This window comes from Sphaerodactylus townsendi, linkage group LG05, assembly GCF_021028975.2.
Source record: "Sphaerodactylus townsendi isolate TG3544 linkage group LG05, MPM_Stown_v2.3, whole genome shotgun sequence".
Classification (NCBI taxonomy): Eukaryota; Metazoa; Chordata; class Lepidosauria; order Squamata; family Sphaerodactylidae; genus Sphaerodactylus; species Sphaerodactylus townsendi.
This window is the reverse complement of record NC_059429.1, coordinates 94,593,131-94,609,602: the sequence shown is the minus strand read 5'-3', so window position 1 is coordinate 94,609,602 and position 16,472 is coordinate 94,593,131. Positions and strand designations below refer to the sequence as shown.

General features: G+C 39.4%; 1 protein-coding gene across 1 annotated transcript in view; it reads right to left on the bottom strand.

Moving 5' to 3' along the window:
- Positions 1 to 16,472, bottom strand: part of LRIG2 (leucine rich repeats and immunoglobulin like domains 2) — a 57,168-nt gene that overhangs the window by 22,648 nt on the left and 18,048 nt on the right. Inside the window, exons 2-12 of the mRNA XM_048497054.1 lie at positions 13,412 to 13,483; positions 11,159 to 11,233; positions 10,365 to 10,499; positions 8,782 to 8,925; positions 7,654 to 7,797; positions 6,878 to 7,021; positions 6,489 to 6,632; positions 2,924 to 3,004; positions 2,232 to 2,303; positions 2,042 to 2,110; positions 1,185 to 1,348 (exon numbers count right to left, since the gene is read on the bottom strand). Coding sequence (XP_048353011.1) covers positions 1,185 to 1,348; positions 2,042 to 2,110; positions 2,232 to 2,303; positions 2,924 to 3,004; positions 6,489 to 6,632; positions 6,878 to 7,021; positions 7,654 to 7,797; positions 8,782 to 8,925; positions 10,365 to 10,499; positions 11,159 to 11,233; positions 13,412 to 13,483 — 1,244 coding nt within the window. The remainder of the gene's footprint in view (positions 1 to 1,184; positions 1,349 to 2,041; positions 2,111 to 2,231; positions 2,304 to 2,923; positions 3,005 to 6,488; positions 6,633 to 6,877; positions 7,022 to 7,653; positions 7,798 to 8,781; positions 8,926 to 10,364; positions 10,500 to 11,158; positions 11,234 to 13,411; positions 13,484 to 16,472) is intronic.

Here is a 16,472-nt window from a genome sequence, read left to right as displayed (position 1 = left end):
TTTTTGGCCTACAGGGGGCGCAGTTTTTAGGCTAGCGGCACCAAAATTTCAGTGTATCATCAGGAGACTGTCCTTATGCTCCCCCCCCCCCCCCCAGGTTTGGTGAGGTTTGGTTCATGGAGTCCAAAGTTATGGACTCCCAAAGGGGGTGCCCCTATCCCCCATTGTTTCCAATGGGAGCTAATAGGAGATGGGGGCTACAGTTTTGAGGGTCCATAACTTTGGCCCCTCTGAACCAAACTGCACCAAACCTGGGGGGTATCATTAGGGCAGTCTCCTGATGAGACCCTGAAAGTTTTGAGACTGTGCATTCAGAAATGCGCCCCCCCCCCAGACTGCAACCCCCATTGACAGCAATGCAGAAAACTCAATGCAGAACAAAAGATTCTTGGGCAAATTTCTGGGATGTTCCTGCAGGGGGTGCATTTTTGGACGTATCAGCACCAACATTTCAGGATATCATCAGGAGACTTCCCTGATGATACTCCCCAGGTTTGGTGCAGTTTGGTTCAGGGGGGCCAAAGTTATGGACCCTCAAAACTGTAGCCCCCATCTCCTATTAGCTCCCATTGGAAACAATGGGGGATGGGGGCACCCCCTTTGGGAGTCCATAACTTTGGACTCATTGAACCAAACCTCACCAAACTTGGGGGGTAGCATGAGGACAGTCTCCTGATAATACATTGAAATTTTGGTGCTGATATGTCTAAAAATGCACCCCCTGCAGGCACCAATGTCCTGGTGCAAAAAAAAAATTTGGTCGTGGTGGAGTGGCTGCCCGGGGGGGTGGGGGTGGGGGCATCCAACTCAGGTTTTGCCCAGGGCTACAGTTTGCCTTGTTACACCCCTGACTACCATGGTCCACAGAAAAGCAGTTTCCATGGTCCTTGAAAAACCTTAAAGGCAATGTCAGCGTATTACCTGGAAAGGCAATTCCAGGTTGATCCATGGAATCTGGATGTATTTTTAATATATATGAATGGACAGCATGAATATTTCTTACAGCAGAAAGGATGTATCCTTGTGCTATATGAATGTATAGGCATTATAAGACACAGGAAAAAAATCCATTCAATATTCAGCCAGCAAATCAACAAAATTCCATCCCCTTTTTCTGACTTCTTCACACAACCATTTTCAGAAGAAGGATCCATCAAATTTTAAATGCCACTAAAAGTACAAACCACAAACTAAGTCTTCAGGGTTGACGTTGAGGATGTTCTGTCCAGCTAGCCATTCTGGGTGAGCACAAGCCACACAGACATCATCCTGTAAATGGCGGTGGGTCAGCCATGGGCCCAGCCACTTCAGCTGGCAGTCACACAGTAAGCTGCTGGTGTTCAATCCCCTAAGAATACAAAAGCAAAATTAGTTGCCTGAACAATTTATCTTACTTACAGTAGCCAAGCTTCTTCTTCTCCCCAGCCAATATCCTTGCTGAAGTATTTAGCCCACTTAAAAGACATCCAATGTCTTTTGGAGCAGTAGTGGCGTAGGAGGTTAAGAGCTCGTGTATCTAATCTGGAGGACCGGGTTTGATTCCCAGCTCTGCCGCCTGAGCTGTGGAGGCTTATCTGGGGAATTCAGATTAGCCTGTACGCTCCCACACACGCCAGCTGGGTGACCTTGGGCTAGACACAGCTTCTCGGAGCTCTCTCAGCCCCACCTACCTCACAGGGTGTTTGTTGTGAGGGGGAAAGGGCAAGGAGATTGTAAGCCCCTTTGAGTCTCCTACAGGAGAGAAAGGGGGGATATAAATCCAAACTCTTCTTCTTCTTCTTCTTCTTCAATGTCCTCAAAAAATCTTAACCTACCATCTCAATAATATATCTCTGACCTGCACTGTGAAATACTGTGAAACATCTCACTATATTTGAGTAGCTCTGGTGTGCAGTAAATACAGCATCTGAGCCATTGTCTACTTTCATCACAGTTTGCATTTAACACGCAACTGGCTTTGGATTTATTATAGCCACTTTAAGTATCACCAAATAGAAAAGTAGGGTAATCTGTAAATATAGAAACAATAGGTAGGACTTACAGTTCTTTAAGAAGAGGCTGGTCAAATGCATGTTCCTGAATAGACATTATTGCATTGTTGTTCAAATCTCTGCAAGTTAAACAAGAATTATGCTTACATGAGGGTTCATTTAGACAGCACCTTTGAGAATTAGGACACTTTGGAAAAGAAAATCATAACTGATAAACAAAATAATGCAAAAAATACTTACAGGTACTCAAGAGCCTGAAGACCAGAAAATGCTTTTTTTGTGACAGTCTTAATCCGGTTTCCTTGCAGAATCCTAAAACCCAGTCCAAAGTAAGCCTTAATACTTAAAGAAGTCACAAATGTTTCCAAGCAAAACAATATTAGGCAGCATGATGAATAAACACTCAAGCAGCTTTTCTAGGGGGACAAATCATTGTGCTTCATTTGGATGTTAGCTTCCCATTCATCCACCCCTCTCTCCTTATGTTAAAGGGGCAAAGAGATAGTGCATACATAGTTTCCCAAAGACCAGAAAAGACAAATGTGTGCGAAAGCAACCAACAGAGGCCTTCTCCAATCTGCTGTTATGACATCTGATTACAGGACTTTCCCTATAAATTCAGTATCAGCAGCCTTTTAAAAAGTGTCTAAAAAGCAGCTAAATCATGCCTGACAGCCTGATCTCATCAGGAAAGAACAAGCCTGATGTTTTATCTTATTTAAAGAACTTCTGCAAGACATCCATTACTGAAATTTGCGAAGTCTCAGCCTGACCATTTCTTAATGAAAGGATGATGTGAGATGTTACTAAAACTGCTTTCAATTCAGACTGTCACATCAATTTTCAAGGATTTTCCTATCAACACACATACATTGTGAAGACATTATTTCTATCCTAGCAGACATGTCAATCCTATTGCTTGTAACACTTACAATTTATTGAGTTTGTCAAGACCTACAAATGCTTCATTTGAGTCTTCTATGGCCCAGGAGATCTCATTATTTCGCAGATCTCTAAAAAAAATAAAACAGAAAATGCAATGAGCAGAACTCTAGCACTAGATAACTTCTGCCTTTGCAGGATTTCACATTTTTATAAAGCTTTTGTAAATCTGTAGTCTCACAGCTGCAAAACACACATACACACAAACCAACTCTGATATTTTACCCAACTGGAAAAATGAATGCTGCTTCATGGTTTCCAGCCAGTATATGAAACCTGATAAAACTGTTTGCAAGTGGCAGTACTCCTTCCAATTAGACATACATGCTGGCCAAGTTACATAGGACGCTGGCATGTAAAAGAAGATTTGGTCTGAATCCACATGATGTTTTTAAAATATGAAGTGGTTCTCAGGTACACAGAAAGGTACTGGAATTAAACTGGCCACAGAAAGTCAGAGACATGCTAGGGAACCTGAAGCCACATGTCAATATTTCTTCTTGACTGTGGAACATTGGTCAGTCAGTTAACAAATGGAACAGCCGCCTAAATTGACTTATGAAGTGAGTTAATGATGTTAGCAAACTGTTTAATCTTCTTGAATTGCAAGCTTGGAATAATGTTAGCATATTAAGAGATTATGTGTAGGCTGGGTGAAGAATTGCTGGGCATGGAAGAGTAGGATTTTTTTAGAGCGAAGTGTGGGTGGTTCTGCTCACAAATCCTGTTATCGCTAATGGGATTTCTGTTTGACCTCTGAATTACACTTCATCTTTTAGTATACAAGAGAATGATGCTGATAATCTAAATTCGGCAAGCCCTTGTTCAGGAGGAGGAAGATGCTTCATTAAAGTGTAACAGATTCAGCAATGCATTTCCTTTACACAACAGGTCATGAATTTATCAGAACAACAATTCTCACTTGCTTTTTATAGCTGAGGGAACACAGGAATTTAAAGCTTAGCCAGCATTTTATCAGCAAGAGCGTCTATATAAAATAATCAATAGAACATTCTGAAATACAGGAGAGGGGCCCTTTGACACTATCCACAGGCAATAGATCTTACAACCCCAAAGCAGAAAGCAATAGGCCACAGTATTAAACAATTCCCATTTGTTGCATTTATACGGTAAAATAAAATCAGAGTTTGGCTTAGAAAGATCTGCAGTAGTAGAGGTACAATCGCACTAACTACACAGACATCTGCAGAGCACAACGCCTTGCCCGATGGCTAGTTCATGACAGGCTCCAGATATTGTTCAGTAAGTCGTCCCAATATATAATCATTATGGTTTAATGAACTGCAGGGAAAAAATAAGACCCTCTGGAATCACTGCCCTGTAGCAGAGACCAAATTGCCCATATCTATGTTTGTACTTATCATTTTAAAAGATTTACTTCTATTCTGCTTCTCTGCCTGAAACCAGCCCCGAAGTAGCTTATGTTGCAGAGTCACAAAATACAAAGCACAAAATAAAATAATAATTTGTCTGTACTTTGAAACCATCACACTGCTGTATCATTTGGCACTAACAAGGACTGTTTAATTCCGAAAACCTGAAGTATTACTTTATTGTGTAGACCTGCGGAACTTGCTGTTCTTATGTGATCAGATACGAAAGCTTAAAATCACATTAATCATTTTTATCCCAAAGTCTGGGAAACAAACAAGAAGTATTAAACTGAGAAGTATGCCTATGAATTGCCTAATACCAGTTAAGATCCCAAAGGTAATTAATTTACTGCTACATTTTGTGATATTTTTTGCCTAGAAGATTAGCATTAATCAATGCATTAAAAGTTTGTGCTAAAATTAACAGAAATGATTGCTTACATAGGCTTTTATGAAGACAATGACTATTTGGGCATGTTCTAAATGAATCAACAGATTAAGGTTGCAAATGTTAAGACACAAGTCTACGAAGAAAATGAAAGCATGCTACGATAATTGTTTTGTTCGTGCCAAACTGTACAGAAGTGATCGTCCTAGGTCTCACTTGGGTGCCATCCATGAAATTATGGTTTGAAATTATACTCATTTAACTTTTGCTTTTGAATTTAAATCTGCTACCTATCTTGTTCTCACTGAGTACAGAAAACAAGTAGCTGTATGCTTGCTTGTCATCATATCTTAACATTTGAAGACTTGTCACAATTTCTACTAATCATCTTCTCTTTGTCGTACACGTTCTTTTTTTTCAAAATTTCAGCCAATTTCACACACTACTTTTATCATTTTCATAATACTTTCACAAACCTCCAGTTTATCAAACTTCTGAAAGCTTAACAAGGGGTATCAGGATTATTGTGGCTATGGATTGTGTTCCCAGGATAGTAAATGAAAGTTGTAATTGCACACTCTGCTCTCCCCTACATATTAATGGGTCATTTAGCACTCACTCAAATCACCCATTCAAACCAAGTCTTTGCTGTTTAGTCTTTCAAGCACTGATACAACGCTACAACATAACATCCAATCCACTACACCTAACAGAGTGAGCTGAAACTGCCTAGGCCAGGGCCCCCTAATATAGTGTCCTATGTGCCATGGCACACAAAGGCATCATTTCTGGCACTCACCAAGTGTTTTTAGAAAGTAGGTGGGACTAAGTGGGGCTACAGTCTAGCAGGGCTTCTGACTGGCCACTGAATATCTTAATGGTTGAGCAGATTAAAATGTTATTTAAGGAGCAGCTGCTACCCAGTATGTTGATTTTATTCTCTCTTACGCATATATTTAAAATTACCCCTCTTCTTTGGCTTGCTATGTGTGCTGCTCCGCCTACTGTGGCAGCCATTTTCTGGCTGTTTCTGCCTGCTGTGGCAGACATTTTGTAGTTGTGTTCACCACCCTGTGCCAAAATTCAAAAGTTATCACAGATGCAAAAAGGTTAGAAATCCCTAGAATAGGCCTAACGTGGACTTTACAAACATTCCTTCCCAGTTTTTTCATTGTCATTATTCTCTTAAAACAAAGTTTTTAAAGATACAAAACAAAGCCATGTTTTGCCTTGAGAACCACCTGTTGTAGGTCTCATGAGAGCAGGCAGGCTTCAGGCCAAGTAGTGAGTGTATAGATACAGAATGGTGAACAAAGGCAGGCAGAGGATTGTGTTCCCACTCAATGACAATGCAGGCATTGACAAATCAACAACCCAAACCTATGTATCACATTTAAGCTGCAATTGCTCTGTAGCAGGAAGGAAAAATGTATCTTTCATAGTAGGTGTATGTTGCTTTTTAAATACTAGGAAACTCAAAAGATAACCCTGCCAGACAGAATCAGCATAACACTTGTACAAGAAAAAAAACTTCTGTGCATTTAAAACACTATACACCTGGGCACAACTGGGAAAATAATAGTAATTTCTCAGCAAAACTGCCTGGCTATCTCTCACACAGTTAGTACCTCATGTTTGCACCGTTTTAAGTAAGTAGTAATAAGATAGAGGCATTTCTAACACCACAATACAGGAGCTCTCTACTGAGAGACTAAAATAATAATTTCACAAAGTGATTTTTTTCATTTTTTCCTTTAAATTATGTGCACTTACAAAGTTTGCAGGTTTGAAAGTCCCTTAAAGACACCATCTGCGATATGACTGACTCTGTTATCACTCAAGTTTAATCTCTCCAATAAATTAAGTCCAATGAACGCAGATTCATCCAGTCGGGTCAGTTGGTTATATGACAGATCTCTGAAATGAAACATACACAATAAAGAGCAAAAAAATCCAGTGAGATCAGAATGTGGAAAAGTGAGGACACCAGCAAAATCACTTTAGAGATGAACAAAAAGAAATTTGCTTGAGATATTAAATGTACAATAATCCATAACCAGGCTTCAGGAAAACGTTCTTGGTACAAATTATACTTCAGTTCATTATGGGGGGAAAAAACCCAGCCCAGTTGGGGGGCGGGGGGGAGGAAGTCTAGTACTCACAGTTCAGAAAGCTTTTGGCAGAACTCCCATGCGTCTGGACTGATCTTGTTAATGGCATTCTGGCTGACATAGAGCTGTTGTAACGCCCTCAAGCCATAAAGCCAACCCTTGTTTACTTCAGTCAGGTTATTGTGTTCCAAATCTCTGGAGAAACAAAATAAATATTTATTTCGTAACACAGTTTGGAGCATGAATAAGGAAAGAACAATAAGGCACCAGAATTGTCGACCTGCTCTTACTGAATTGTCTTCTACTTATGGAATTGCAACTTTCTGCGCTATATCATGACTGACAGTACACTGTTTCTAGTGTTTGTAATTCTACACCTATTGCATTGTTTATTGGATATCTATTTGATTTCAGTGTTTTATACTATGTAATCCATCTTAACGCCCAACAAAACAGACAGGCTATAAAGAACAAAAATAATTAAGAGGAGAGCTTACCGCTATCTGAAAATTTGAAACTCCCATGTTCCTCTTGTAAGAACTAAATACTGACACATTCTTGTTACTGACAGCCTAATGCTTGTAGGAAATGAAGTAATTCTAGTACCCATTGCTAAAATAGTGATGTTAGCTTATTTTAGGATGTGAACGAGCAGAAGAGGATCACCAGAGGTTTCTAGTTCTGTGCCTTTTTGTTTGCTAATGCGAAGACAAACCCATCAATGAAGTTATGAGGAACCATAACTAGAGTTCTCATACAACTCTGTTTTATCAGTCTCTGAAGCGCACTGTATCATCTCTAATGAGATTTAAACAATGAGCACTTACAATTCTTCCATATAATCCAAACCAAATAAAGCACCATCCATCAGCCTGCTAATTCCATTGCGCTGCATTTTTAATGACTTTAAGGAATCCAAGCCTTGGAAGGTAAGGCTCTCGATTACTTTAATCCGGTTTCTTTTGAGCTCCCTTTAAAAAAAAGTTAAACACCAGTTAGTTTTATCAAGAAATGGCCAAATATTTCAATATGCCGTTTCTTCTAAGGGGCAAATATAATTCTGACCTAATGCGAAGGAGATCATAATTAGCTAAACAAAAGAAGTACAACAACTGAAAAAAGACCAATGTGACAAAGGCTATTTCCACATAGCCCAATAAGAGCATCCTAGGGATGGTAAAAACACCGTCCCTGGGGCGCTGTTTGCACAGCAAGCGCTGCTGCATCACAGAAGCTGTGCTCGTGCCATCCAATTGGTGCGAAAACACCGCTTTTGAACCTTGCTCAATGAGCAAGGTTTTTCAAAAGCGGCATCTTCCACCCGCTGCCTCGTGTTGTCTGATGCAGTGTTGTCTGATGGTTCATGCCGATGCAGCCCCTCTACTCTGGCTGTGCGGAAACAGTCCGACATTAAAGATCGTACTGAGAGATATACATTTTTACAGAGTCAGCACAACATCAATATCTGATAAACATGTAATAACATATATTTGACCTGAAATGACTCTATACCTTGAGTGATCAGTTCTGTTTTCTCCTCATAAGAACCTTCCAAGGTGCATCTAGCACTGAAGACTGGAAAGTTTTTCATATGTTATTCCTAAGGGTTTTTGCATTGTCTTAAACTACACCAAGCCATACTTGTGAAAATAATCCATGTGGCTTTTTAAAAACTTAGATCTTTTTATACCTTGGTTTTAAAGATTATTCAGCTCAAACAATTTATCATCAGCTTCACATGAAATTTCTTAAGGGAATGCTCTGAACACCTCTGCCTAAAGAGCAGCTCTTGGTACATGAAACACTGATCTCATTGTGTTTCCACACCATTAGTCTGGCCCAATCAAAGCCCCCTTACTTGGTCTGTTGATACAAACATTAAAGCAACCCTCATGCTGACTGCAACTAATGTATTCAGCATCAAGGTTCAGAATTCATGGGACATTGTCACTTACAAGAGTTGAACATGAGGCAGTCTGAAAGTCTTTGATGGAATCATGCTGATTCGGTTTCTGTTAAGTTTTACCACGATGAGTGAGCTAGAGATATTATCAAAGCAGCCTGCTTCCAGAGTTGTTATTCTATTGTTGCTCAGATTCCTGTAACAACAGAAGGCTTTTTAAAAATCTTCAAGTGCTAAAATTTGTATTTGACAAATTACAGAAGAACTTAAAAGGAGCCAGTTAAATTTTGTTTCACAGCTTTTTTCCTTGTCTTAAGGAAAGTTTAGTTTCAGAATGCAGAAAAGTTGTCACAAGTTGTTCACTTAACTCAGTAACTGTGTTAAGAAAAGAAATACAAGTGAGTGAGTGTCCACAGCCTGCAAAATGGCCCTTAAGCAAGGATGCTGAATATTTGCCTACTGACAGGAATGAATGTTAGAAGTTACAATATAACAAAAGCCTGATTGATAGAATAAGATGAGCTAAATCAGACCAATTCCTCTGGGGACAAAAAGAGAAAATTTCAAGTTATTACTACGGTACTAAATAAGCAGTGACAATGCCCTGATATCTGGTTGCAAAATTTTGGCTCACTATAGGGGTGTGGAACTCATTTGTTACAAGGACTAGATATGATAAATATGTCACTTGGTCAGGCCACACCAGGTGTACCATAAAATATAATGCTCGGTATCTGCCACTAGCTTTGCCTCCAAAGTCCAATGTCACTTTGGGGGTGGAGCTTTAGAGGTGGAGCCAGCAGTATGAAGTTGGTTACGGGCCCTGCCAAGCCCACAGTTCAATGCTGGGTTCAACTTGGCTGGATCCAGCTTTCAACTACAGGCTTTGGAGGTAGAACCTGCAGGTTATAGCTGGACTCAACCCAAGCCGAGCGTTGACAAGCAGGCTCAGCCTGGCCTGTATCTAGGGTTGAATAGAGATTGACACCTCTGAAGTTCACAAGGACTTCAGAGACAGAGCCCGCAGTTCAATGCTGAGCTCAGTCTGGCCAGCACAGGAAAATCTTGCAGGCTGGATAAGAACCCTCAAGGGGCTAGATCAGGCCCACAGGCCGTATGTTTGACACCCAAGCTTTAGAATATAGTACCCATAAGTTACATGGTACCTGCTGATACCTTTTCTGATGTATGCCAAATATTTTTAGAAAGTGGAAGGTGAGAAGTTGCCCATTTGGGCTTCTGGATGGCCACTACAGATCTGTTAGATTGAAGATTTTTAACAAGTTCCATTGGCAGTACTACCACCATAGCACAAAGAACTTGTGTGAATGAAGGTTCGTTTAAAAAGACATCCTGTTAAACAGAGCTTCCTCTATCTCTGACATTTTGTGGTTAGCTCTGCCTCTTGTGGCAACCATTTGGGGGAGTCCTTTGGGGGGGTGGTTTAAAAATGCAATAAATAAATAAATAAAAATAAAAATTTGTGATAGTACCCATCACCCTGTGTCCCTAGTACCTGCAGGCTCAAAAAGATTGAGAACCCCTATTTTAAAATCAGTACATATTTAACTAAAAGTCACATGCATTGTTAGAACATACTGCAAATAGAACACGGTGCACACTTTTACTACTTACAGGTACTTCAACTGCATTCGTGGGAATGCAGATGCTTTGATTTCATATATTAAGTTGGAGCTGAGGTCGAGATTCTCCAAGGAAACATAAAGCTGAAGCTGTTCAGGGATTATCTCTGAGACTCTATTATGTACTCTAAAAATAGAAGAGAAAGAACTATAACGGCTATCACTAACCATTGCTAAAGTTCAGTTGTATAATGAGCTAACATGAGGATTTCTTGTGCTGCTATGCAAAAATGTGCTCATAATTACAGTTAATAATTTTCATCCCATCAGTCTTGAAACTCAAGATAGCTTATAGAGGATTCCTAGAAAATGTTCCATCTTGAGCCCTGACCAAAGCCAGATCCCACTTAGCTTCAGGAAGGTCGTGGTAACATGTGTCCTCTAACCATACCTTATTTTAACTTCATCTGCTCTGAAAAATAAGTTGCAAATTGAACCCCATTCTATGGTTGAGACTACTGTAAACTGTCCAGGGTTGGAATTATTTTATTTAGGAAATGAGGTTTCACAGCAGGCTTCCCCACTCTAACTGTGCGGGCTGTTGCCTTGCTGGCATGATAGAAATCAGTCATCAGAAGGTAATTCAAGGTAGTTCTGAACACAACCCAATACTAACCAATCTCTCTTGTGCTGCCCAAATTATTTAATAATCCATATGAAGACTTGCTTGTAGTTTCAAATATTAATTCACACTTTGGTTATCATTAACAACTTTCTCCCTAGAAGACTTTCCCTACATTTAAGCTCAACAGCATTAAAAAAACCTCCCACTAAACATGTACATACAGTGAAAGAAGTGTGATGTTAGATGTCACTTCACCAAAGAAGGGAATATCTGTTAGCTCGTTGTAATTCATCTTCCTGAAAAAGAGATTTTTTTACTAGCACTATGAACACACAAAGGGTGAATGAGTAGAACATTTCAAATGCAGTTAATGAATATTCTAGTTAGTAAATGACACATGCAAAAAACAAAAATGGTATATTCTGTAAAAGCTAACTTTAACAGAAGTCTAAAGAGTCACGACATTTTAAAGAAACGGATAACTGAAATGAGCATCTTTTGGTCATCTTCGCTAGATGAGATCTTTTGGTCATCTTCGCTAGATGAGAAACTCAGCTAGCAAGAGATGACTGAGACAAGGACCAGTAATGATGTGATGCTCACATAAAGAATCTGAGGATGAAGCTAAACTATTGTTACTTGAATTTCTTGCCTTTCACAGTGATTAATTCCAGATGGGTAGCTACATCAGCAAAACAAAACTGGAGTCGAATGCAATGTTGAAGACGACCATTTATTCCAGCACAAGCTTTGATTAGTCAGAACTCAATTCATGCATCTGATGAAGATTCTGACTCATGAAAGCTTATACTGAAATTACTTATGATAGTCTTCAAGGTGCCATGGAAGTCCTGTTTAATTTAGAGGACAGAGAGCCTACATGGTGAGGAAATACTGGTAAGCACAGAATCTCCCACTACTGGAGTTCTCCTGTTCTCTGAAAGACAGGTACATAAAGACATTTGAGTCTTCATCTGAAAACCTTTTTACTGCTGGTTTTTACTGTCTAAATTAAACATTTCTAAAACTAAGTCCTGCTACTACTCCAGCCCTGCAACTGGAAATTCAGCAAACTGAGTGCAAAGTCTCAACTATGGCTGGCAAGTATAATAACACTGAATCATAACAGTTTGTATACATATACACACTGTGATACTTTAACTGAAGAGTCAGCAACCTTTTATAATTAAAGAGTCAAACTATATCAAAACTCAGAGCAAGATATCAACAAAAAAACCAGCACAAGAAACAATTCCTTGCTTCCTAAGAAATACTTTAGTTAGTGTTTTTATGTCTCATACATATTTTAACTTTGTTTTTAATTGTTTTAATGATGTGTGTCTGAGCTGTGTGATTTAAAATCTGGTTTTATCATGTATATTCTAAATTCTTAGTTGCCTTGGTGGCCCTTGTTAGGACAGGAAGGTAGGATACAAATGTTATAAGTATGTAAGTAAATAAATAATTTTTGGGGGCTTACTGAAACTATACAGCATGGTAACTGATCTGTTAAGGTTGAGCCTAAACCATGTCTTCTGCAAGTGCTTTATAAGGAAGTGGTACCCCTGAGGTCTCAATAAGTAATACAAAAACTGCAATTAATTCTGCAATTATTGACTACATTGTCATAAATCTACCCCAGGAAATTAATAGAAGTGATGAGTTACCAGTATTTCTGTAAAGCATCTCTAAAAAGCCTTTTAGTTCCATAAAAATCTTTGCCACCCATTTCCTTCACATACTGGTTAATCCAGCAACTCACCTACCCCACTACTATACCTTAGAGTAGTGATACTCAGCAGCTTGAGAAGTACATATTTATTTATCTATCTATTTGATTTTCATCCTGTTGTTTCTGTTACCACATTTGACTAATTGACATGCTACCTGTGACTCTTCTGAGCACTGTTCACCAATGTTGCATCCTGCACTCATGTTGCGGAAAGGAGACTACACCCTTGCCTGGTGGGAACCGTGAAACAGATGCTACCAGAAGATGAGAAAAGCGGCAAGCCTCCCTGAGGTGCTAAGCCTTGTGCTAGGAACAGGTTGATGATAACCGTGAGCTGAGAACACAGCAATCTGTTACTCATGGACTGATTGCCACTGCCTTACAAATTTCATTTTTTCATAAAGAGCTATACATGGTTCAATACTAAGTAACATTTAGCTCTAGAGCCATGGGCTGCAAACCCCTGCTTTAACTAATGATGGTGAACACAAAATGTACCTTGAATATAAACTATACATAAAGATTAAAAGACTACAGCCAAAAATTTTGCAGGCTATTTCTTGTTAATATGTAGCTCCTAACCACACACACAGCCACCCTGGTCAATTCATTTACAAGTTTTTCTTTTCATCTTGGAAGCCTTCCTTTGGCCCATTATATCCTCCCTCTGCCAACTTAAAGGCCCTTTCCTAAATTCATGGGTTTTTTAAAAACATATGATAGAAAGCTCAGAATAACTTACACTTCTTGTAGTGCTTGAGCTGATGAACCAATGCTCCAGTTTGAGGATAATAAATGATTATAACTTAAGTCTCTGCAGAATAAACAGAAAATGACAAATTACCTTGAAGCTCTAAAGTGTTCAGCATGTTTAAAAGTTGACTAATATAGAAAACAGCTGTTTGTAAATTGGCAACATATAATGCTGCAGAGAGCTTGTTAAGGCTTGCAACTGGCTTCTAAATCAGATACAATTTTGAATCAATACAATATTGTTCCATATCACCTCACCCTTATTCTGTACTAACCACAGATTTACTATAAGCATGCATTAAAAGGCTGAAAACCGTATACAAAACTATAACTGACAGAAGGTATTTCCATGGGTCGAACAGAACTTTTTTTGTATCTCCTCTTCTGCTGTAGCCTCAAATGTCACCCCCTCCTCCCATGCGGCTTCTCAGGACAGCATGAGATAGAAGTTTGAGGCCTGCAGCAACTGGGGGAATCAATAGAAATCACCCTCCTTCCAGGGCAACAGAAGTTCTTAGATCGATCCAATTCTTAGCTTGTCTTCAAAACACTGGGTAAGAGTCTAACATGGGTATTAAGCCTAGCAAGTGACCAGAGACCTGAGGAACATAAGAGATACACTCTTTGATATATGAATTAGTCTAAAACTGAAGATGAGTCCATCATGCATAACTGAAGGTATGTTCTGGAACACTACTTCAATTGCACACAATTACCTTAATTTTTCTCACAGATGACTGGTATACAAGGTATATAGCATCAATAAAACAAAAAAAATTCTAAACCCAACAAAGTTAAAACAATCAGGGGGGAAACTATAAAAGGCAAGGCACCCACAAAGCAATCTTCTCTAAAAGCCAAAGGCTCTTTGAAAGCGTTATTTCACAAGTCCTCTGATATAGTAAGAGGGATGTACATCTTCTAATTTCCTCTGGAGGCACAAAATTGGGGCAGCCACAGAACAAGTCCTCAAACAGACTGCAGGGGAAGATATCCTTGCAGCCAAAAGGCATTGCTGTACTAAAGGGAGTTTCAAATTGGTTCACTACCAAGATAGGGTAGTACTTTATGTACATGGATCCAGTCCTTAGGGTTATGAAGACCTTTAAGGTTATAAGCACACTGAATAGAACCAGGAAATTAATATGCAACCAATGCAAAGATTATGAAATAGATATAATATGATTAATGTGAGATTGCCCGATAAAGGGAGAGTAACAAGAGTGAGTGAGTCCCTGTTCATTCTTCTGAATCTCAATAACTTTTAGTACCACTGATTACGGTAACCAGCTAGAGAGGCTGGGTGGTTGTGAGGAGGACCATCTTGCTTCCATGGTTCTGCTTGTATTTGACTGGTCAATTCCAGAAGGTGGTACTGGGGGATCATTGCTCTGCCTCACAGCTATGGGCCCCACAAGGATCTTGTCCCCGTGTAGTTTAACATCTATGGGGTGAAATCTGAGGATGCGGTTTGTAGCTTGGGGGTGCTGCTGAATCCTGGCCTATGGCTGGAGGTGCAGGTCTCCTTTATGGACACAGTACTTTTATCAGCTTTGGTTGATTATCAGTTACAGCCATTCCTCAAAAAGTATGATGTGACCGTGGCCATTTATGCTGTAATGAAATCCAGGTTATTTTACTGTAATTAATTTTACATGACACTGTCTTTCAAAACTCTCTGGAAACTTCAGCTGGTCCATAAGGCTGCAACCAGACTTCTGTCAGGGACTGAATACAAAGATTGTATCACTCCTATGCTAAAAGAAGTGCACCACCTGCTCATCCATTTCTGATCAGACCAAGGCTTTTTTTCCCAGTGTGACACTTGGCCTCTGGAATGCTCTTCTTCTGCAGGCTCACAACCCTACCCTCTTTTAGGCATCAAAACAAAACTTTCCATTTAACCTAGGCTTTTACGTCATTGGCGGATCTTTTACCATTTGTAGCAGTTTGCTTTGAGCCTGGGAACTGTTTTATGACACATATCATAAGCTGCACAATTTTTATGCTCTGGCTGCTTTTTTAAATAGTTTAATTACTTTTCTGCTATATTCTCATGTTTTACTTTGTCAGTTTCATAGATAAAGGAACAGATGGGCTGCCAAATACTACCACAACTGAAGGATTTTACAGTATCAGCAGTTATCGCCACAACTGAAGGATTTTACAGTATTATAGTATCAATCAGAAAGCACTGCTCAAAGAAGACCCCGAAAACACAAGAAAATTTCTGCCTGGAAATTAGGATCCTTGTTGGACACAGACCTCTCACATGCAGCCTGAAAGGATACTGGCACTGAAGGAGAGGGCCTCTCTACGAAGGATTTTTTCATAGGGTCTGGCCCCATTCTGCTTTGTTTATTTTCCAATGTCTGCATGCATGTTTGAGTTTTTAGCTTTCACTTTGTTTTGGTGTGTATTTTAGGAGGGCAATTATTCTATAGTTTTTTTCTTTTCTGGTTCTTTTTAAATTAGTTTTATCACAATCTTGTTCTGGAAGCCAATTCTGGGTTGGCTTTTCCCTTGTACGCAACGTTGGTCTTCTTCATCCCACCCATTCCCACCTACCTCCAGCCCATTTTCCAAGGACCGGGCTGTCATCGTCAAGGCACTCCCTCTTTTCTCCACTCTTTTCTTCTTAAATAGCCATAAAATACTGATATACTGATGTAGTGTTGTAATGACAGTTTAAGGGAAAAGGCATATGTCTGCAAGGGAAGGGCATGGAGGAAATGGAAAACTAGGATATTTGGGAGAAGATTGAAAAAACCTCCAGTGAAATATTTTCTCTTTTTCGACTGAGAAAATTATAAAACATTTCACTCATTCCAAATGTATGGCATGGAAAGAGGTCTGAACAACTTCTCAACTTTTCCAATGGAAAAAACTGGGAAATCTGGAGGAGTACTGAAAAATCTTTTATACAGTAGGCATATAATAGAATTCATGGTTTATCTTATTTAAATGCAAATAATTTTAGCAACAATATCTGTAAGCTTAATGATAATGCATTATTAAGCAGTTCAGCGTTTTTAATTTTATTAAGTTAA